This window comes from Atractosteus spatula, chromosome 6 (genome assembly GCF_055471065.1).
Source record: "Atractosteus spatula isolate fAtrSpa1 chromosome 6, fAtrSpa1.hap1, whole genome shotgun sequence".
NCBI classification, from domain to species: domain Eukaryota; kingdom Metazoa; phylum Chordata; class Actinopteri; order Semionotiformes; family Lepisosteidae; genus Atractosteus; species Atractosteus spatula.
In genome coordinates, this window is record NC_142711.1 from 14,490,027 (window position 1) to 14,513,828 (window position 23,802).

The 23,802-nt window shown below is 36.1% G+C and overlaps 1 protein-coding gene across 1 annotated transcript in view; it reads left to right on the top strand.

Annotated features, from left to right (window-relative positions):
- Window positions 1-23,802, top strand: part of ccdc178 (coiled-coil domain containing 178) — a 124,509-nt gene that overhangs the window by 37,317 nt on the left and 63,390 nt on the right. The window contains exons 17-18 of the mRNA XM_088919111.1: window positions 1,920-2,065; window positions 3,997-4,156. Of these exons, the coding sequence (XP_088775237.1) occupies window positions 1,920-2,065; window positions 3,997-4,156 (306 nt within the window). The remainder of the gene's footprint in view (window positions 1-1,919; window positions 2,066-3,996; window positions 4,157-23,802) is intronic.

Consider the following 23,802-nt stretch of genomic DNA (forward strand, 5'->3'; position numbering starts at 1 on the left):
ACTGTACTTGCAGGTGAATACTGGCCCTGGTGTGAGTGTGCGTGTTTGTGTGTGGGTGTGCCCAGTGACTGACGGCCCAGTGTGTTTCCTGCCTTGCACCAGTTGCTTGCTGGAATAGGCTCCGGCTGTCCTGCAACCCTGAATTGGATGAAGAGGTTAGAAAATGGATAGATGGATGGAAAAGTATTATACCTGCATGAGGCAGAATCGCAAACTCCCCCCCCCCACGTCTATGAAATTAACTCAAATCTATATGACATATGTAAAATCACTCCAAACTCCAAATAAATTGATTTCTGTGTTTTTAACTAGATAACATGACAGTTTCCAAAATAAAACCCAAGGAACAGAAATTTACATAGACATTACCATCGTACAGATCTAGTGAGCAAAAGCTATGAGTTTTTTTCTGCGGCTTTTTTTAATCTGCTTTTCATTACAAACAATTTGCAATCATTCAATGATTTCAACTTCACACACAAATCTAGTGAACTGCTGCAGTAGTGGCCCCTAGTGGCAGTCTCATTGTCATTACAGCACTCTCAGTGGCAATGTGCCACAGGAATGTACAGTAATTCTGTCAGTAGGAATCAGCTTTTTTATTTTGAAGATGAAGAAATAGGCCTCAAGCAGATACTTTACTTCTACTATATTTTATGTTGAAGTACTAAAATGACATGCTCTTTAACACTTAGATATAGTTTGATTATTAATCTGCTTATTATATGGCAACTCACAACTGGCAGCCCACTGAAGCTCAGGAGGTGTGAACCTGGCCAGTACCTGGACAGGAGACCTCTTAGGAAAAACTAAGGTTGCTGCTGGAAGAGGTGTTAGTGGGGCCAGCAGGGGGCGCTCACCCTGCGGCCTATGTGGGTCCTAATGCCCCAGTATAGTGACGGGGACACTATACTGTAAAAAGGCGCCGTCCTTCGGATGAGACGTAAAACCAAGGTCCTGACTCTCTGTGGTCATTAAATATCCCAGGGCATTTCTCGAAAAAAGAGTGGGGGTGTAACCCCAGTGTCCTCGCCAAATTTCCCATTGGTCCTTACCAATCATGGCCTCCTAATAATCCCCATCTATGTATTGGCTTCATGACTCTGCTCTCCTCACCACTGATAGCTGGTGTGTGGTGAGCGTACAGGTGCACTATGGCTGACGTTGCATCACCCAGGTGGGGCTGCACACTGGTGGTGGTGGAGGGGATCCCCATTACCTGTAAAGCGCTTTGAGTGGAGTGTCCAGAAAAGTGCTATATAAGTGTAAGCAATTATTAGTCTTTAAAGGGTTTTGTAATCTAAAATGGTGAGTTAATTCAGTCTAAATTAAACAATCAGCAATTTCAAAAAGTATATAATTTATCTTGGGACATTAGAGTGGGCTTTTGAAAAACAATACATCAAAAAACTGTATTTTGTTAATTTTTTATGTTTTTATACAGTTCTACAGTAGTCCCGTTACTTTGGTTAAAACTACAGCAACAGACATTTTAATAAAATGTTATTAATTAGGTTGTTTTTAAAATAGTTTTCTAGTATGATTAGAAAGTGTTCTCACTGTCATCAATGCTTTTGTTGCTGAATTCCTCGGCCTTTTTTGTGGGTGTACTATTCTTTTAAATGGGGCAGCACAAGCCTAGAAATTATTTCAATATCCTGCTTTAAATTTCTGGTTTCTACAATTACTAAAAACAGAATTTTAGTCAAATGTGGTAATTATTTTTGTTGGTTAAAAGTGGGAAACATGATTACCTGAGACTGCACATGGACCATTATGCTACTCTTGTGAGTGACACTGTATTTTCTCATGATAATATAAGTAAAAGATATGTTTAACCTTGATTTATAATGGGATTATTAAGGTAAATTATGAGTTTGCCCTTTGCCTAACAGCCAGGTGCAATGTCTGTATTGCAGAACAGGCATGCAGCAGTGTCGGCAGAGTTGACTCATGTATTGAGCAGGATAGAAGACCTCAGCAGAAAAACTGAAGAATACCGAGTTTCAAAATGTGTCATGGAAAAGACAGCAAGAACAATGCCAGATGCCATTGAAAAACTTCAGTAAGAAACCTTGATTGTTTCTATGCTGTCTGTAGTATAAGGATAGTGCTACTGACATTTACTGTACCACTAAATATTTTGACATAGCAGTTTCATAGTAAAAAACAGAGCATATTTACAAAAAACAGTGAGAGCTACAGTCGCCCCCAAATTAATAAGTACAGTTAATTATCATTGCAACGGTTGCTGTGAATCCTTCATTACAGTGGGCAGCTGCTGTAAAATTGATTTATAACTTTTTAATGAAGAAATGGATAAGGTGACTTACTTCCTATATAACATTTTTTGCATTCCAGAAATAATATTTATCCTATAACAGTAATCTTCAAAATCATATATCAATAACAAACTTCAGAAAACTGCTTGTACTAATGTTTAAATGTTTATCAAGGCTATTTTGTTTGATTTCCATTTTCTTGGCATTGTTTAACAAATTAAATTACGTAAATAACATCACACAAAACCCTGTGAGAAAATATTTTTAGTAAGAAGATAAACTTAATTATTTTACAGCTTTTACAAACGTGTGCAGTACAAAATCAGGCTTATCTAATCACACAAATACAAATGGCACCCTGTGTTTTTTGTGCTTAGTTCTTTTCTTACTAACATTAAAACCAATTGATAAATGGCCTCTAGGGGTTGGATTAAACACATCAGATTAGTTTTTATGTTTAAATACAAACACTAAAATCTCCATATATTCTGGGGTATGCCTCTGGTCCCCTATCACTTTGTCTCTTCCTTATCACCAGTCTGTGGATGGTGTTTTATCAGGTGTACAGCTTGATAAAGAACACACTACATCCATGCATGTTCAGACTATGGTTCATTTTTTTATTTGTCAATGATTTACAAAAGCTAACATTACAACTTGAGAATAAGCACTCCGAGAAAGAGCTTGATTTTAGCATATCATGATGCGAGTTAACAGAGGACACTCACGTCACTTTGTGCTGTGAAACAGTAAGGGCCACTTTGCCCCGTAGGATGCACTGAGTTGGTAAGCTCATTTAGTCATACTGGTGGGCTTTTGCTCCTCTGTTTCATTTTGAGGTATGCAGGATTCTGTATCTCTACGATCCTATAGAAACTCAGGGACCAGAGTTTCAAGGTTAATCAAGAATGACAAGAAAGAATAATAAAAAATATTCTTGTTCTGTAATAATACTATTACATAACAAAGTAAAATAAAAAAATAATGCATTCTGGTAATGATAACAAGGGAAATCAGACTGGGTCTGTTTTTTCTTCTTCTCCATTTTGTAAGAGAATTTGCAGCGTTTATTTGTAGCGTTTGTTTTGGGTGCTATTTTTAATTTTTAGCATTGCAAAACTAACTTACTGTAAATCGCTCATATGGACCTTGTTTTGTCTTGATTTTCTTTTCCTTTCATTTCATCAAAATGATGCATTTTCTTGTCCTTTTCAAGCTTTACTTTTTAATTGCCTTTGTTTTGACTCAGCTTTGACATTATGTTTTTTTAAAGCTATTTCTCACCCTTAACAGAGTTCTTCCAAATTATGTGGAATATGTATGTCCTTCTGGCATCATAGTTTTCTAATAACGTTTCTTTGCAAGGAGCTTTGCATCACTGCGCTGATTCAGATTGCATAGCACAGTAACAATAATGATTTGTTTGACTCATCTGTGAAAATGTGTTAAAGGAAGTAACAGAAAAGGCATTCTTCTTTGTAAAAATGAAATGTTATGTTATGGCATTTTTTTATTTTTAATTGTAGCAGCAATAATAATTTCTTGTTTTTCTCAATGCTTTCCTTTAAATGTGTCTTCAACATGACACAAACAATCAGATGTTTTTATGGTAAGTTATTCTTTTGTCTAGCATCATCCAGCAGCTGTCAAGGATAACAAGGGTTATCCTTATAATTTAAGGGGATTTTTAATAAATGTTTATATTTTCTTACAGAGCTGATTTTGATGCCGTGGACTTCAAACACAAAACTGCTACTTCTATTATTAACAGCCTTCAAAGTGAGACTTTAAACTGCAAAGATCGAATAAAGCTGTCTGAAGAGACACATAAATCCCTCTATAAAAACAGATGTATAACTATGGAAGAGACCAAGGTAAGAAAAGGTTTGTCACACCCATTAAGTGTAAATGCTTTTAAGTCGCGAGTCAAAATAGGATGTTTCTGTGGCAGGACTCTACTGTGTGATGAGTTTACTTCATCTTCAGACAATTCCTTGTCATTGTTGTATAAATCCTTTTAATGAGATGCTTTGGTATTAAAATCTGTCAGTGCACAGAAAAGGTGTCCTAGTGGATGAAGAAATTATTGCTACTTTAATCTCTCAGACACATGCATGCCATCATTTTTTCATTGCTCTTAACTGTATTTTATAAATTCAAACATTTCATTACATTTGGAAATACTCCTTGGATTCTTGTTGTAAATTTGGAGCTCCATCGAAGAACTGCAAATACTTCAGAAACCTTTCAGTACTTAATAGGCCAGTGCTCCAGTAGTTAAGCACTGGGCTACACATGTGTTTCTGAACATGAAGGCAGAGTTATAGCACTAAAGCTGCACCTCAGCGTGCCGGACAGTTTGCTTCTGTTGGTACAGTACAGTATCCATGAGTAAAGCATGGTGTCTGTGGACCAGAAGAGAATTGTGCTGTCTTTTGTGGAAGCCTAATGATGGCAGCTGCCAGTGAGCCATATGAGTTGTCTCCCTGGGCTGTAAATTGGATCCCCTGAGTGGCCAGTTAATGGTTCCCATGTTTATTGTGGAACTTCTGCCATTCTTCGTCACCAAGGCTATCCAGAATTGTAAAAATGTAGAAGTCTATGTGTTTTTTTGAGTTTTTTTTTTTCAAGCAATCCTACCGTGCCAATTTTTTTATAGTTAAAAGGGCTCATTTAAATTGGAAAACCTGCTAGTCTGAAATTTTCATCTGAAGGATTACCACCAGCCAGAGCCACTTGCCTGATGAGGGTTTCACATGGCTTATCTAATGTGAAATCTCCATGTGGTATATAGTTTCATTAAACGGTGATCAAGAATACATTAGTTCAAAACAAGAAAAGGCAATGGAGCTTAATCCGCCAGGCATCCTGGCGCAACAACTTTAAAAGAGTTATTGAAGTGAAACAATTTGAGAATTAAAAGTCTTCCACTTAGACAGAACTCCCATCAGCAGCATAAGAGTCAGCCTTGCAAAAATGTTTATGCCATCCTTATCTTCAGGAAGAGAAAACAACAAAAACAAGTAAAAAAATAAATGAATTGTTATTACTTATTGTTATGTGGAGAAATGATCATATGTGGTTTTATCAGAGTGCAGCAGACTTCTAGGAGGTCACAGAAGTAGATTTTCAGAACTCTCCTTTAGGAAGGTGTTTCACAGGCGTGTGGGGTATTTGTGAACCATCAGTTGTGTGATACATTTCACTAATGCACTAAAGCAAGTACTACACTAATACACTGAGGCAGTACTATGAGCTTTGCATATGAGCTTTGGAAAGAGCTGCTGGATTATAAGGGTTAAAAAGTCATGTCATTTAGCAAACAGCTTTATACCATTCGTTATTGCGGGAAGCTGGAGCATACCCAGCAACCAGTGAGCGCAAGGCAGGGTACACCCTGGACAGGGCGCCAGTCCACCGCAGGGCAAGTGCAAGCCAATCATACACGGGGACAATTTGGAGGCCATGGTAAAGGCTGAGGGGGGAAATTTGAGAAGTGCCCAAGGATCTTTAATGACCATTGAGAGTCAGGCACTCGGTTTAACATCTCATCCAAAAGACAGCACCCACTACAGTATAGTATAGTGTCCCCACCACTATACCTGGGCATGAGGACCCACACAGACTGCAGGGTGGGCACACCCCACTGGTCCCAGTAACACCACTTTCAGTAGCAACCTTAGCTTTCCCAGGTTGTCTCCCATCCAGGTACTGACTAGGCTCACAGCTGCTGAGCTTCAGTGGGCTGCCAGTTGAGAGCTGCAGGGTGATATGGCTGCTGGTAGGTTAAAAAGTGAGACAGACAGAAAATTATTTATAGAAAATATTGTAGAGATATACAGTAAAAAGATGTTTTATACTGTAGCTCAGGGGTACTCAGGAAGTCCTGAAAGCCTTGTGCTTCGGATATACTGTAATATTGTTATCTTGTGTAGTATCACATTTCACTGTCAAGTAAGGAGATTAAAGTACTGAAAGCTTTTTGTATTGATATTAATATTCCTCCCCAAAATGGTGCTTTTGATGAATTGTTCAATTATAAGTATTTTTAGGAATAAGGGATAGAGCCCCTCACTCCGCCCCAGTAGTCATACTACTGCTACTATTAATAATAATTATGGATGTTTTAGATTTTGGAATTTGATTTGATACAGTATGTATTCAGCCAAAATTCTAAACAACAACATATTTTGAGTGAAAAGTATTGCAAACTTCAAAATACTAAGTATTTTTTTAATTTTTAATTTGGAAATTAATGTTTAATTTTTCCAAAAGACTTTATGTAGCTACCGTAACACTGTAACACTGAGAGTGAATCATGTATAGTATGTTGCACTTAAATGAACTGAGGTCTTTGCCTTCTCTCATGTTTCTGTAGAATACTGCAGTTTCTCAGTGTTAACAGTAACACAAAAAGCTTTCTCTCTTATAGTAAAATAAGTTTATACAGAAATAAGTTTACAAACTGCATTTAGTCTAGCATTTTGTCTTCTATAAAAACTGAATATTTAAAATATATCTTTTAATCAGATTTTGGGGCTCATTTTGTTCTTATTTCTATTATTAATAATGTTTTGTAATAGAGGCCAGATGTACAGTACTTTGCATAGCATGAAAATGTGTTCAATTTTTAATAATGATGGCTTTTTTGTAGTGGTTGTCTTATTAAGAACCATCACTGCAGTGTTAAGTATACTAATACTAACACAAGCATTCTACTGTTTAGAGAAAGAATAGTACATTTCTCTTACTAATATTGTAATATACAGTGGGTTATGTGAAAATTGTCTGGTAGTGTGTAAAATGTTACCTCACAGTACCTCAGTCTGTGTGTGTGACTTCAAAATTAAACACCTGTGCAAACTAAAGTAGCTTCTCTGGTTTATTAAGAGATATGCCTTTCTATGATGCATTTACTTATGTCTTAAGTTATGGAACATTGTAGGTTTTACTTAGCTATTACATTTTTGCCTAATAAGATAACAATGGTGACTGAGACTTTACACAAAAATCTAACAAACTGTTCTTGAAAAAGGAGCAATGCATCTCCTAGTTTATTTTAGACATGCAACTAAAATTATCTAGTGGCCATTTTCGTTATACAGTACAATCAAGTTTTCATAGCTAGGTGAAGTTAGATACCATTGTCATTCAATCTCCATTTTCTAAAACAAATACACATTTTTGCCCAAATCATGGAATCATCTATGATCAAGAACTTCCAATGCTATACTGGTTTTTCATGTAGTGAAGTCACTGGTGGTAAAATTCAGAGATACATTAATGAGGAACTGAAGTATTTAATGAAAGGTATGTTCAGTACCCTTAGTACCAGTCCAGTACTGATTACAATAGAGACATAGTTTACAGAAAAACCAGAAGCCTGGTTGTAGGCTACTGTTAAGAAACAAACTCTGAAGGCGTCTGTTTGTGAATAGCCAGGTTCTTCAATAGGCTGCAAAAAACATTATGTAGTTTATATTATACACATCATATTTTTAAAATTGCAAAACTCTCAGATCCTTGTGAGCAGTCTTCTGGGAGTTGTGAGTTTTAACAACACAGTTCACATATATTTGCTGTGCCTTTTCAAAGATGTTGGACTATTTATTTTGCAGAATAGAATAACTTTGATGGTTCTGCAAAGACTTGTTACAAGTCTACACGTCTGAATGCTCTAAACGTCTTTAACCTCCTGTATTATGTAATTTCCAAAACCAAAGCTACGTCTTTATGCACAAAGCTGCCAGTTCTTTTCTGAGGAACGCTGACCTCTAGGCTTGCATGGTCCAGGAAGCACTGCACTGTGTGTACTGCTCTGTACTAACACTTTCAGCTCTGCTCAAGCCCATGGCAGAAACTGCTTCTGGCATCCCTGAAAGCACACAAAGAACTGCTCAATTCAGGGAAGGGCAGGGCACCACTGCAATCTGTAATACTGAATGAAGAGCTCTCAGGCAACATCTACCTGTGCTCTGATAGGAAACATTTCATGCACAAAATGTGAAATTATATTTTAATAACGATGAAAAGGATATCTTATTTGGCATCTGAAATATAATGTACTTGTACTGCAGAGTGTTATGCACAAAAAAATGAAATTGGTATTTAAAAACTGGAACAAGTAATTTCATAGCTGTCCTGTATGTATTTAAACATCAATGTTTAAAATCAGGTTAGTACTTAATGTCAGATGCCATCATTTTGACCCTGTTATACCAGCAAGTAATTTTAATGGAATATCAAAATACCACATTTCAATAAAAAAGATTTCATGTTTTTTAACTTTAAAAACAGACAGCAACTTAAAAGTTTGTTACTTTAGTTGATACACTTTATTTATCAAGAAATAGTTACCCAAATAACTACTCAGAAGCATGTAGTTGCCTTTTACAACATTTCAACCATGTTTGAAAGTGTAAAAGTGTGGAAATTACACTTACCTTTTAAAAGTCCATTCTGATATTTAAGCCAGCTCTTGTTACTTTGTAATTGCATTATCACTTTGGCTGGGGTTGGAGCAACCCTTATAATTTAATTGATGAGATCGTTTACTTTATCAAATGGATTTATCCTGACAATTACCATCGCCTTGTGCAACTATTTAGTCAAACCGATCGAGAGGAGCTCTTAGTACTGTGTTACTAAGAAGGTGATTATTAAATCTGCAGCACTTGTATTTTCTGAATATATTTAATTTTCAAGAAACAGTATTGGTTGGTTAAAAGGTTTAGATGAACAACCTAAGGTACATAAAGGAAACACTTCACTTCAGATTTAAAGGCTGATATTTTATGATGGTATTTATATTTTCTGCTTATCTAATATCAAAATTATGATGAGGATCAAGCCCAGTTATAATGTTTGACAGTAGAAAAAATATTCTTAATGGGATATTTTATCACAATTTCGAATCTTTAAGAACATCTTAATAAAATCAAATTAATACAATTAAAAGACTTGCATTTTCTGGTTAATACCATGCAATAATTATAAAGTGACTAAGAATAGAACAGATTCAAGATGTGAAGTTATAACATTCTAAAAGAGTAAAAAAAAACTTCTCTTAATCAGCAAATCTGATCATGTTGCTTAAGGTACTGTACCTAGTATCACACAGGTTGAAGTTTCCACATTGTAAGAAAATTGGTGATGTTTTTTTGTGATACGCTGAAGAGGTTCCTAGTCAAACACTTTTGTTACGTATTGAGTGACAAATAGCAATCATCTTGTCATTTTTTTTTTTGTCAAATGGCAGATTCAGCCACAAACTGCTGGTCGTGGCAAAGTTACAGGATGAAGTTCTTTATTGTTTATGGTTGATGGTTTGATATATTCATGCCTTGTTTATTTGTGAAATGAACGAAAATCGGAAAGCAACCGTGACAAAAGAAATGTTGCTGTGCAATCAATTGCAGTATTTGGAGACCATGCAATGAGTATTTTCTCCATATTTTGTTTTAGGAATTTACAGAAATTTGCTGAATTAGGACTTCAGTAGATTACTTCTGTAATAAAATAGAAAAATTCTCAAGGGAGTAAATTGCTCAGTAGGATGTGTTTAAACAACAAAAAGCTAATAAGACTGTGGTATTTATATAACAATTGTGCTTCAAAACAAAAGAGCTGTAGAGAGAGTCCCAGCTTTATGAACATGCCAAGAACAGTTAAATTGATTTAATTGTGTATACATACTGTATGTGTCTGAAGTAGTAACAGGAGATATGAGAAGTAAATGATTACAATTGAGGTTGTTACTTTGCTCAGATTCACATACAGTGTATTTTGTATTTAGTACTTTGACCAGCTTACTTAATATACAGTAGCTAAAATAATAGACATGAGGTTGCATATAGAAAATAACAATGACAATAATGTAAATACTTTACACAGCTTTGTATATGTCCTTTCTCTTTTATAATTAGATTAAAGAGATTTATTGTCTCTACGGATTGTATCTTCATTGTGCTTTACCAATTAGCCATATTGTCAAATGACTTGTACAAATGTAATGTACAAATAGATGATATAACATTTTAAGAGGTTGCTTAAACTGCTTCAACAACAAAAACATAGGAAAGCAGTATTTGGAAGTATTGGGAACGTAAGAGAAGCCCACTTCTCCCATCTCGTCCATCTGATAGTAGATAATTGATCCAAAGATCTCATCCAACCATTTTTGAAAGAAGCACAGGGTATGGGCTTCAACAACACAGCTGGGCAGCTTGTTTCATACTCCAACAAAGAAGAAAGGAGAAAGTCTTCAACTTCCGTGTAGAGGAATTTTTCATTTTCCCTTTGAAGTTGTTTTCATTTAATTAAGTCAAATGGTTGTTAGTTACTTTTTTAGGCAATAAACCAGGGGATGAACATAATATTCTCAGCACCCCTCAGACATCTGCATGACAATAAAAGCACCGTCTATATCTCAATTTTGATTCCTTTTTCCTATAACAATTACCATACTTTGTTTGTGGCATCAGTTCTTTTATGTTCATTATAATTATTTGGTTGACCAGTTCCTTGTCAATTTCAGAGGATGAGCTGGTGCATGCCGCGGAGTTGTCTACCCTAGCTGTAAAAGTTAGAATCTTATCACGGCCATGAAGCTTTCACATACTTGAAGTACTCTGTTTTAATTAGCTGACAGCAGTGTCGTGATTCATACTGTTTTTTTTTTGTTTTCTTTACCATAATAGCATTGAAAGCCCTGTGACCTTTATCTTTGTTACTGTAGGTTTGTATTCCCATGATCAAAGTTTTAAAATATCCTTTTTATTTGTGTATTTCTATTTGTTAAGAGTTATTATCATTTTAAATTGTCAAGTTTAAAAACATTTAAATTAGTTGGCATTCTTTCAGAATGTGTTAAACAGTAGTGTTAAAAGCATACTTTCATACAGTATCTGCGTTTGGTGAATTAAAACTTAAAGAGAAACGGATTATTCATGTTGAATTCACTGATAAACCAACCCGGTAGAAATCCTGTTTTTTAGATGCAGTTTGTGAAAGCAGTGTGTCTAAGTTTATTAGACATGACATGTCAGTAGATGAGTCAGGTACTGCCACATACCCTTTGTGCAGCCAAAATACTGAAACTGTCCAAATTCTGTCTGATCATTTTAAATATAACCTACCCCCATGTTTTACAATACACATACAGTATATTGCCCCATTCGTTGATTTTATCCCAAAACTGAGCCAGATGAAAAGTGTGAAGAATACCTGTTGTAATGGGTAAACTCTCTTCATTTTGTCATTTAAAGTACAGCTAAAAGTGTACCTGCGGGCAAAATTCTATGGTTCTTGTAAGCCTAACCCTCGCCAGGCACTTAAAGCATGCGTATTTAACTACCATTTGACATCATTTTTCACCTTAATGAAAATTTGGCTAAAGAAGACAGATTATTAAAGAAGATAAATTTCCTAGAGGTTTTAAAAACTGTTTTGATTGTTTGAGAATGATTTTTTTTGGTTTGATGAAAAACTTCAGATTTGATGATTGGAGGGCTTCTCAGACACCCTGCAGGAATGTACATTTGAAACCCTAGCTAGGGTTAGGGTTAGCATTCCCACACTAGGTAGAAGTTTTTTACTGTCAGTGCTGCATTCTGGGCCCCCAGTTATCTTTAGGATGAGTGTTAATTTGCTCCTATCTGCACTTTTAGTTTTCAGACAGTTTTGGTCACCTTTTTGTATATTGGCCCATTCGTTGATTTTATCCCAAAACTGAGCCAGATGAAAAGTGTGAAGAATACCTGTTGTAATGGGTAAACTCTCTTCATTTTGTCATTTAAAGTGCAGCTAAAAGTGTAACTGCGGGCAAAATTCTATGGTTCTTGTAAGCCTAACCCTAGCCAGGCACTTAAAGCATGCGTATTTAACTACCATTTGACATCATTTTTCACCTTAATGAAAATTTGGCTAAAGAAGACAGATTATTAAAGAAGATACATTTCCTAGAGGTTTTAAAAACTGTTTTGATTGTTTGAGAGTAATTTTTTTTGGTTTGATGAAAAACTTCAGATTTGATGATTGGAGGGCTTCTCAGACAGCCTGCAGGAATGTACATTTGAAACCCTAGCTAGGGTGAGGGTTAGCATTTCCACACTAGATAGAAGTTTTTTACTGTCACTGCTGCATTCTGGGCCCCCAGTTATCTTTAGGATGAGTGTTAATTTGCTCCTATCTTCACTTTTAGTTTTTAGACAGTTTTGGTCACCTTTTTGTATATTGGCCCATTCGTTGATTTAATCCCAAAACTGAGCCAGATGAAAAGTGTGAAGAATACCTGTTGTAATGGGTAAACTCTCTTCATTTTGTCATTTAAAGTGCAGCTAAAAGTGTAACTGTGGGCAAAATTCTATGGTTCTTGTAACCCTAACCCTAGCCAGGCACTAAAAGCATGCGTATTTAACTACCATTTGACATCATTTTTCACCTTAATGAAAATTTGCCTAAACAAGACAGATTATTAAAGAAGATACATTTCCTAGAGGTTTTAAAAACTGTTTTGATTGTTTAAGAGTGATTTATTTTTTTTGGTTTGAGGAAAAAATTCAGATTTGTTGGTTGGAGGGCTTCCCAGACACCCTGCAGGAATGTACATTTGAAACCCTAGGTAGGGTTAGGGTTAGCATTCCCACACTAGGTAGAAGTTTTTTACTGTCACTGCTGCATTCTGGGTCCCCAGTTATCTTTAGGATGAGTGTTAATTTGCTCCTATCTGCACTTTTAGTTTTCAGACAGTTTTGGTTATCGTTTTGTATATTGGCCCATTCGTTGATTTTATCCCAAAACTGAGCCAGATGAAAAGTGTGAAGAATACCTGTTGTAATTGGTAAACTCTCTTCATTTTGTCATTTAAAGTACAGCTAAAAGTGTACCTGCGGGCAAAATTCTATGGTTCTTGTAAGCCTAACCCTTGCCAGGCACTTAAAGCATGCGTATTTAACTACCATTTGACATCATTTTTCACCTTAATGAAAATTTGGCTAAAGAAGACAGATTATTAAAGAACATACATTTCCTAGAGGTTTTAAAAACTGTTTTGATTGTTTGAGAATGATTTTTTTTGGTTTGATGAAAAACTTCAGATTTGATGATTGGAGGGCTTCTCAGACACCCTGCAGGAATGTACATTTGAAACCCTAGCTAGGGTTAGGGTTAGGATTCCCACACTAGGTAGAAGTTTTTTACTGTCAGTGCTGCATTCTGGGCCCCCAGTTATCTGTAGGATGAGTGTTAATTTGCTCCTATCTGCACTGTTAGTTTTCAGACAGTTTTGGTCACCTTTTTGTATATTGGCCCATTCGTTGATTTTATCCCAAAACTGAGCCAGATGAAAAGTGTGAAGTATACCTGTTGTAATGGGTAAACTCTCTTCATTTTGTCATTTAAAGTACAGCTAAAAGTGTACCTGCAGGCAAAATTCAATGGTTCTTCTAACCCTAACCCTAGGCAGGCACTAAAAGCATGCTGATTTACAGTAACTACCATTTGACAGCATTTTTCACCTTAATGAAAATTTGGCTAAAGAAGACAGATTATTAAAGAAGATAAATTTCCTAGAGGTTTTAAAAACTGTTTTGATTGTTTGAGAGTGATTTTTTTTGGTTTGATGAAAAACTTCAGATTTGATGATAGGAGGGCTTCTCAGACACCCTGCAGGAATGTACATTTGAAACCCTAGCTAGGGTTAGGGTTAGCATTCCCACACTAGGTAGGAGTTTTTTACTGTCAGTGCTGCATTCTGGGCCCCCAGTTATCTTTAGGATGAGTGTTAATTTGCTCCTTTCTGCACTTTTAGTTTTCAGACAGTTTTGGTTATCGTTTTGTATATTGGCCCATTTGTTGATTTTATCCCAAAACTGAGCCAGATGAAAAGTGTGAAGAATACCTGTTGTAATGGGTAAACTCTCTTCATTTTGTCATTTAAAGTACAGCTAAAAGTGTACCTGCGGGCAAAATTCTATGGTTCTTCTAACCCTAACCCTAGGCAGGCACTAAAAGCATGCTGATTTACAGTAACTACCATTTGACAGCATTTTTCACCTTAATGAAAATTTGGCTAAAGAAGACAGATTATTAAAGAAGATAAATTTCCTAGAGGTTTTAAAAACTGTTTTGATTGTTTAAGACTGATTTGTTTTTCTTTGAGCAAAAACTTCAGATTTGATGATTGGAGGGCTTCTCAGACACCCTGCAGGAATGTACATTTGAAACCCTAGCTAGGGTTAGGGTTAGCATTCCCACACTAGGTAGAAGTTTTTTACTGTCAGTGCTGCATTCTGGGCCCCCAGTTATCTTTAGGATGAGTGTTAATTTGCTCCTATCTGCACTTTTAGTTTTCAGACAGTTTTGGTCACCTTTTTGTATATTGGCCCATTCGTTGATTTTATCCCAAAACTGAGCCAGATGAAAAGTGTGAAGAATACCTGTTGTAATGGGTAAACTCTCTTCATTTTGTCATTTAAAGTGCAGCTAAAAGTGTAACTGCGGACAAAATTCTATGGTTCTTGTAAGCCTAACCCTAGCCAGGCACTTAAAGCATGCGTATTTAACTACCATTTGACATCATTTTTCACCTTAATGAAAATTTTCTTAAACAAGACTGATTATTAAAGAAGATACATTTCCTAGAGGTTTTCAAAACTATTTTGATTGTTTGAGAGTGATTTTTTTTTCTTTGAGCAAAAATTTCAGATTTGATGATTGGAGGGCTTCTCAGACAGCCTGCAGGAATGTACATTTGAAACCCTAGCTAGGGTTAGGGTTAGCATTCCCACACTAGATAGAAGTTTTTTACTGTCACTGCTGCATTCTGGGCCCCCAGTTATCTTTAGGATGAGTGTTAATTTGCTCCTATCTTCACTTTTAGTTTTTAGACAGTTTTGGTCACCTTTTTGTATATTGGCCCATTCGTTGATTTAATCCCAAAACTGAGCCAGATGAAAAGTGTGAAGAATTTCTGTTGTAATGGGTAAACTCTCTTCATTTTGTCATTTAAAGTGCAGCTAAAAGTGTAACTGCGGGCAAAATTCTATGGTTCTTGTAACCCTAACCCTAGCCAGGCACTAAAAGCATGCCGATTTACAGTAACTACCATTTGACAACATTTTTCACCTTAATGAAAATTTGCCTAAACAAGACAGATTATTAAAGAAGATACATTTCCTAGAGGTTTTAAAAACTGTTTTGATTGTTTAAGAGTGATTTATTTTTTTTGGTTTGAGGAAAAAATTCAGATTTGTTGGTTGGAGGGCTTCCCAGACACCCTGCAGGAATGTACATTTGAAACCCTAGGTAGGGTTAGGGTTAGCATTCCCACACTAGGTAGAAGTTTTTTACTGTCACTGCTGCATTCTGGGTCCCCAGTTATCTTTAGGATGAGTGTTAATTTGCTCCTATCTGCACTTTTAGTTTTCAGACAGTTTTGGTCACCTTTTTGTATATTGGCCCATTCGTTGATTTTATCCCAAAACTGAGCCAGATGAAAAGTGTGAAGAATACCTGTTGTAATTGGTAAACTCTCTTCATTTTGTCATTTAAAGTGCAGCTAAAAGTGTAACTGCGGGCAAAATTCTATGGTTCTTGTAACCCTAACCTTAGCCAGGCACTTGAGGCATGCCAATTTAACTACCATTTGACATCATTTTTCACCTTAATGAAAATTTTCTTAAACAAGACTGATTATTAAAGAAGATACATTTCCTAGAGGTTTTCAAAACTATTTTGATTGTTTGAGAGTGATTTTTTTTTCTTTGAGCAAAAATTTCAGATTTGATGATTGGAGGGCTTCTCAGACACCCTGCAGGAATGTACATTTGAAACCCTAGCTAGGGTTAGGGTTAGCATTCCCACACTACATGTAGGTAGAAGTTTTTTACTGTCAGTGCTGCATTCTGGGCCCCCAGTTATCTGTAGGATGAGTGTTTATTTGCTCCTATCTGCACTGTTAGTTTTCAGACAGTTTTGGTCACCTTTTTGTGTATTGGCCCATTCGTTGATTTTATCCCAAAACTGAGCCAGATGAAAAGTGTGAAGTATACCTGTTGTAATGGGTAAACTCTCTTCATTTTGTCATTTAAAGTGCAGCTAAAAGTGTACCTGCGGGCAAAATTCTATGGTTCTTCTAACCCTAACCCTAGGCAGGCACTAAAAGCATGCTGATTTACAGTAACTACCATTTGACAGCATTTTTCACCTTAATGAAAATTTGGCTAAAGAAGACAGATTATTAAATAAGATACATTTCCTAGAGGTTTTAAAAACTGTTTTGATTGTTTGAGAGTAATTTTTTTTGGTTTGATGAAAAACTTCAGATTTGATGATTGGAGGGCTTCTCAGACAGCCTGCAGGAATGTACATTTGAAACCCTAGCTAGGGTTAGGGTTAGCATTCCCACACTAGATAGAAGTTTTTTACTGTCAGTGCTGCATTCTGGGCCCCCAGTTATCTTTAGGATGAGTGTTAATTTGCTCCTATCTGCACTTTTAGTTTTCAGACAGTTTTGGTCACCTTTTTGTATATTGGCCCATTCGTTGATTTTATCCCAAAACTGAGCCAGATGAAAAGTGTGAAGAATACCTGTTGTAATGGGTAAACTCTCTTCATTTTGTCATTTAAAGTACAGCTAAAAGTGTACCTGCGGGCAAAATTCTATGGTTCTTGTAAGCCTAACCCTTGCCAGGCACTTAAAGCATGCGTATTTAACTACCATTTGACATCATTTTTCACCTTAATGAAAATTTGGCTAAAGAAGACAGATTATTAAAGAACATACATTTCCTAGAGGTTTTAAAAACTGTTTTGATTGTTTGAGAATGATTTTTTTTGGTTTGATGAAAAACTTCAGATTTGATGATTGGAGGGCTTCTCAGACACCCTGCAGGAATGTACATTTGAAACCCTAGCTAGGGTTAGGGTTAGGATTCCCACACTAGGTAGAAGTTTTTTACTGTCAGTGCTGCATTCTGGGCCCCCAGTTATCTTTAGGATGAGTGTTAATTTGCTCCTATCTGCACTTTTAGTTTTCAGACAGTTTTGGTTATCGTTTTGTATATTGGCCCATTTGTTGATTTTATCCCAAAACTGAGCCAGATGAAAAGTGTGAAGAATACCTGTTGTAATGGGTAAACTCTCTTCATTTTGTCATTTAAAGTACAGCTAAAAGTGTACCTGCGGGCAAAATTCTATGGTTCTTCTAACCCTAACCCTAGGCAGGCACTAAAAGCATGCTGATTTACAGTAACTACCATTTGACAGCATTTTTCACCTTAATGAAAATTTGGCTAAAGAAGACAGATTATTAAAGAAGATAAATTTCCTAGAGGTTTTAAAAACTGTTTTGATTGTTTAAGACTGATTTGTTTTTCTTTGAGCAAGAACTTCAGATTTGATGATTGGAGGGCTTCTCAGACACCCTGCAGGAATGTACATTTGAAACCCTAGGTAGGGTTAGGGTTAGCATTCCCACACTAGGTACAGATGCAGCCATTCAAAATGCGTGCGTTATTTTGCGGCATACCCCGGTGGGCGTGGCGCGGCATCTCGCAGTGTCACGCAGTGTGACGTGTTAATCGCGCGTCATTTGACGCTCTGCCGGAAACTATCCGGCGTCACCTTGTAAAACCGCCAGGGGGAGCTTAACCTCTCATGTACAGCATTTGAGCCTTTAATTTTGAACAGTGTATTACAGCATGTTAATCTTCAGTCATTAAAATGTTGGTATATTTTATGAAAGCAAGATTGCTCAGTTGGACAAAAGTACACAACCTACCTTTATCAGAAATATTTATGCATCAAAGCCTTTACCGGAGATATTACTAATAGTATTAATAATGGATGACTTTGGACAAGCTGTATACTCAAAGTATAATTTCTTTAGCACATTTGTACAAGCACTTGGAATCTGTCCAAGCCATACTTTGTCAGGCATTTTGTTTTACTTCAACGGGCATAAAAACTTCCTTGCTTTTAACAGGGCGTTTCATAATTTCTAACTACGAAAATGATTTAAAATGCGACACCTATCATTCAACTAGAGCTTAAAATATCACAAGGAAAAATACACACCGGTATTCCATTTCTCCCTAAACATTGTAAGCTTCGAAGTCTTTAACTAACGTGATACCGGAGTCAACAAGCATACTTTTAGAATTTGATTAAAAGGGAATATAATATGGAATCGCGTATCTCAAGAATTTAATAACGGTATGATTATATCCATGTACTGCGGCAGGGCTGTGTAGGGCTGTTTCGCCTGCCTGCTCATGCGAGCTGACTGTAGCCGACTGGTCTAGGTGCGTGCCTGCCAACGGGCAGGGTGTGTGCTCGAATCCAGCTGGTGCTGAACCTTCCAGTTTTATTTATTTATTTTTTAATCGCGTAACATATTACCGTATGCAAACTGTACTGTATACAGTATGTATATGTATATTTAATGTCTTAATTGTGCCCGTTTAATTGAATTTTAAAAAATTATTTAACACGAACATTAAGCTGTTTACATCTTCCGCCTGAGAACAGTCACCCGTTGCTACCCAACGCAGAATGGTGATTGGCTGACACCATCTGACACCCCTCTGATTGGAGAAAAAAGACGTGCTAGTTTGCTATACATACTGTAACAGGAAGAGGATTTCTTTCTATTCAAAACGTGTACTTTAAAAGTTTAAGAAGTAAAAACCTTACAGCGTACACAGATTTCTAAACTGATCAGGATCGTTATCTTTGTCTTATGCATAACAATATTCACCGCTCTGTGCAGCAAATTAATAATAAACTTTATTTTATATAGCGTTTTAAACGAATAAGTAATTAGATTGCTCATAAACCTAATCACTTGCTTTTTCTTTTTATTTAGGCTCAGATTTCAACTATAGATCGTATTATTAATACCCTTGGTGATACCCCTTGGTGTTTCTCTCGCTCTCTCTCGGGTCACCTGATCATTAGCTCGAAAGATTTGAGTGCTTTGTGTATATTCTAATGGTAGTGGGGGCAGGGTGTGTGGGAACAGGTTTGGTTGAAATTGCATTGGAGATCTATGTTCTTCACACCTGAAACATTTTCTCTGAAAGCATTTTCTTCGCTGTTTAACCGATCTTGTTACAGCATGTTACAGTTTACTATTATTAACCATATTAATTTTAAGTGCTTAATGTAAAATCTTGTAAAAATATATTTTCATTGTTCAAATATACATTAAGTCTGACTATCATATAATAAGTTAAATACAAAACTAAAGAAAAAATAGGGTTAAATATAATTCAAAATATTTTGCTAACAATGTTAACTGTTTATGAATAATAAAATGTATTAGCTAAGGCGTAGGATGGCACAGTTGTTAGTATGTTTTTTGTTTTGTTTCTTTTTCATAAATACAACAGTAGTACCTGATGTCTCAGTGGCTTTCAAAATTAAATTATGCATGCAAACCTGTGAACTAGAAAGATAACTAAGATATCCATCCATTTATAATGGTGGCAAAGTGGTTAGCATTGCTATCTTGCAGCACTGGGGTCCTAGGTTCAATTCCTGCCATCCTGTGTGTGTGGGGTTTACATGTTCTCTCTGGGTTACATGGTTTTTCTCCATATGTGTGATATGACTCCCTCTCGCACTCCAAAACATACTGGTAAGTTAATTAGTTTATGGGAAACCTGGCCCTGGTCTGTGTGTGTTTGTGTCTGTCTGTCCTGTGATGGACTGGCGCTATGTCCAGGGTGTATTCTGCCTTGTGTCCGTTGCTTACTGGGATAGGCTCCAAATCCTCTGTACTGGATAAAGAGATTAGAAATGGAAGTAAAGGCACTGTGTGGATGGAACTATACACAGTGTTAGAAACCCACTATGAAATGGCAGCATCTCACTGAGAATAAAATATTTTTTACTGCTGGCTTAAGGAAACAGCCTTTCCACCTCTCTTGCACATCAGTATCCATACCTAGTTATTTAAACAAATTGCCTCTAATTATAAACATCTTAATATGCTGGCTCTGTGGATCCGCATCAGCTATGTTTGCCCATTCCTTCAATTCATGTGCATCCAACACACAGTTCAATGCCAGCAACTACACATAATCTAAAATACAATCCTTATTTCAGTATCTATGTAAACATATAGTCTGTTAACTTCATCATCTTCATCAAAAGTATGCCTAACCCCATTAGGAAGTGTTCTTGTTATAAGTGTATTCCTCAGCTTTCCCCAAACTATCTTCTTCTTGCCAACATCTCTAGTCTTTTATCCTGCAATAACTCAGCCAACACTTAAATCTCCAAAAGCTGCTTGTGTTAATTTCTTTAAATCACAAATATCATGTGTAAATACTGGCCATGTAATACTCTGCATTGTGGAATAATAGTTTATTTTAAAGGGAACTAGAGAAACTAAGAACTAGAGAAATCAAGAAAGGCTTTTTTTCTAGAATTAATAAATGCACATCCTGTTCACTGGGGAAATTAAATCCACACTGAGCAATCTTCAATATGTTCAGAATATGACAGCAAGAATCCTATCAGGGATGCATTACACCTGTTTTCAAGTCCTTGCACTGGTTACCTATCAGATTTCGAGTCAACTTCAAAATCCTTATCCTCCTTATATACTGTCCTACAACTGGTATTATTGTTCTCCGAATTATTGTACTTGACATGACTTCATTCAGCCTTTCCTGAACGTCTATGACAGGCAGAGTGAGTGCTGTTTCTGGTGCGATCTTTTACAGCTGACATTTCACTGTTTTAAACGAACAAGAAATTAGATTGCTCATAAATCACTTATTCTATATAAACACAGCGTAATTGCCCTCCGAAAATCTTCTTTTTCTTGTTCGTTTTAGAGACCTTGATCGAAACTGATTTTAGATGTCAGAAAGAATTTATTTTCTCTGTATTTCCTACATTGCTTTGTCAAGATTTTAACTTTATATCTAACTTTATATCTAGGCTCAGATTTCAACTATAAATCGTACAGTAATTAATAGCAGTAAATACTGATGTTTATACATAAAAAAGTCATGCCTTGGAGTATAGACCCCCAAAGGAATGCCATAGACTCAAACTGCAAAATAAACACATACAGAAAGAAAGTATTTGTATTGTAATTGCAAATCCTGGTACTGTATGAGTGATTGGTATGACTTTCCTCATTACAAATCTCTTATTAGAATTTAAATTTCTCTGTAACTCTAGGTCAGAACAGAGAAAATGTAACTGCCTTAAGGAGTTTACGATTATGAAAAATAGAAGGATAAGCATGATACGCATGTCTTCTGTCATTTTCTAAGTCATGTTACTGAGCACCAAATCTTATTGAGAATATGAATCCATTTAAGGTTTATACCATTAAAGTAACAGTTTATTCCATGCTGAAAATGTTTGTACCAGACTTTTTTGAGGCCTGTTTAATTGTGTCTGAAGTCTGATGTTGTAAATTTTATTGTTAAAAAGATCCATGAAAATGTCACTACTAAAGTTAGCTGGTACTGTTGGTACTGTAAGTGGCAAGTAGAGCTCATATTTTAGATTTTGTGTAGTTGCTAGCGTTGAACTGTGTGTTGGATGCACATGAATGAAGCGACGGACACAAGGCAGAATACACCCTGGACATAGCGCCAGTCCATCACAGGACAGACACAAACACACACACACCAGGGCCACTTTAAATCTAACCTCAGAACCTTTCTTTTCAGAAGACTTAGTGTCTGTATCTGCTTCATTTTCTAATTTTGGTAGCACCTCTACCTGCTTGTCTTTCTTATATGCATTTACTTTGTAATCTGTGGTCCTTTTATCTGTTTTTACATCTACTGTATTGCTTTGAGATGCCACCTTTAATGGTGATATATCAAATAAAGTTTTTTATTATTGTTATAGGGAAACATGATCAGATTGTCCCTGGTTCAGAAAAAAAAGATCTAAAGTATACTAGTTTGTCACTCTTCTAATTCCCTTTGCTAAATGACTTTTCATACTAATCTGATCAATCTAACTGCCAGTTTTCTGTGCTTTCTCTATCCTGCTAGATTTGCAATTATTCTGAAAATTTTCATCTTGAAATAACTAATTTCTAAATACTTTTTTCACTGTTAACATCTTGCAGCAACTCTGCGACAAAATATACACTCTGACAGTTCATCCTGCTACCAACATTAAATAAAACAAATCTTAAGATTTCTATATTTATGTCTTTATTTAGTGGTTTCATTAGTGACAAAGGCTAAACTTTCTTGGAAAAATGTCTTTTATGTGTTGTGGAAAAAACTGACTTGCTTTAACAAAATATGTTTACAAATCCTTTCACTTGGCATTTTCGTAGTTAGAAATTATGGAGCGCTCTATTAAAAGCAAGGGAGTTTTTATGTCCGTTGCAGTTCTTTTGCAACATGAATATAATTATATCGTTATTAATTTCTTGAGATACGCGATTCCATATTATATTCCCTTTTAATCAAATTCTAAAAGTATGCTTGTTGACTCCGGTATCGCGGTAGTTAAAGACTTCGATGCTTAAAATGTTTAGGGAGAAATGGAATACTGGTGTGTATGTTTTCTTTAAAGTACCGATACCAGCCATATACTGTATGTTTAAGTTCCAAAATTAATATCGTTTATGGACTTCACACGCGTTGCAGTATGCTCCTATTCTTTTTATGCTCAGGCACAAAGTAAAAGGGGATGCTTCATATTGCTTGACTAATTTTAAAAACTAAGTTAGAAATGCAGACGCTCCCTCGGTGCGCTGCTCTGGTGCGCCGGCTCTTACACAGTGCCTGTCTGCCGTAAGCGTTACAATATACATACCCAACACTGCTTGTACCCATCTGTCATGCAAATAAAACACCTTGAATTGAATTGAATTGAGGGGAGAGGGGGGGAATACTAAAGCCAATACTGGCTCAATACCCTCGATGGGCTTTGACGTGCTAATGCGTTGGTTTAAGAGTCCGGGTGTGGCAGGCTTCCAATGTCAACTCGACTCGATTGGAAGACAATGAACATATTTTGTGATATTTAGAAATATAAATTTGTTTGGTGCGAGTGAGGTTTTATTTAATCTCTGACCAAGGGAAACGTTTCATTTTTTCAAAGAAATGTTTGTTAAAAAAATAAGTCATAGTTCTATGGGATTCAATCACAGACCATGTGACATGGGAGTCACGAAACTACTGTAACACACAGCGCCACCAGATTTAATAACGCAATAAAAACGCTATAAAATAATGTGACTAGGCACAGAAAAAGTTTACAGCACAGTACGATAATAAATGCTGACCATGACTTTAGAAGCATAAATTACCTTACACTCAATTTAAACACAAGCTGTCTTTCTGTATGAACCTCTAAGCTGGTTCATACAGAAAATGTAGGAATGCATTAGCCTGATTATGATTAAAAAACACATAATTAAACACGCGTTTGCGATTTAAATCAGAACACGATTTAAATCAATATAAATGTTTATATTGTAACGCATACTGTCCAGCCTCCATTTCTCTATAAAAAATTACTC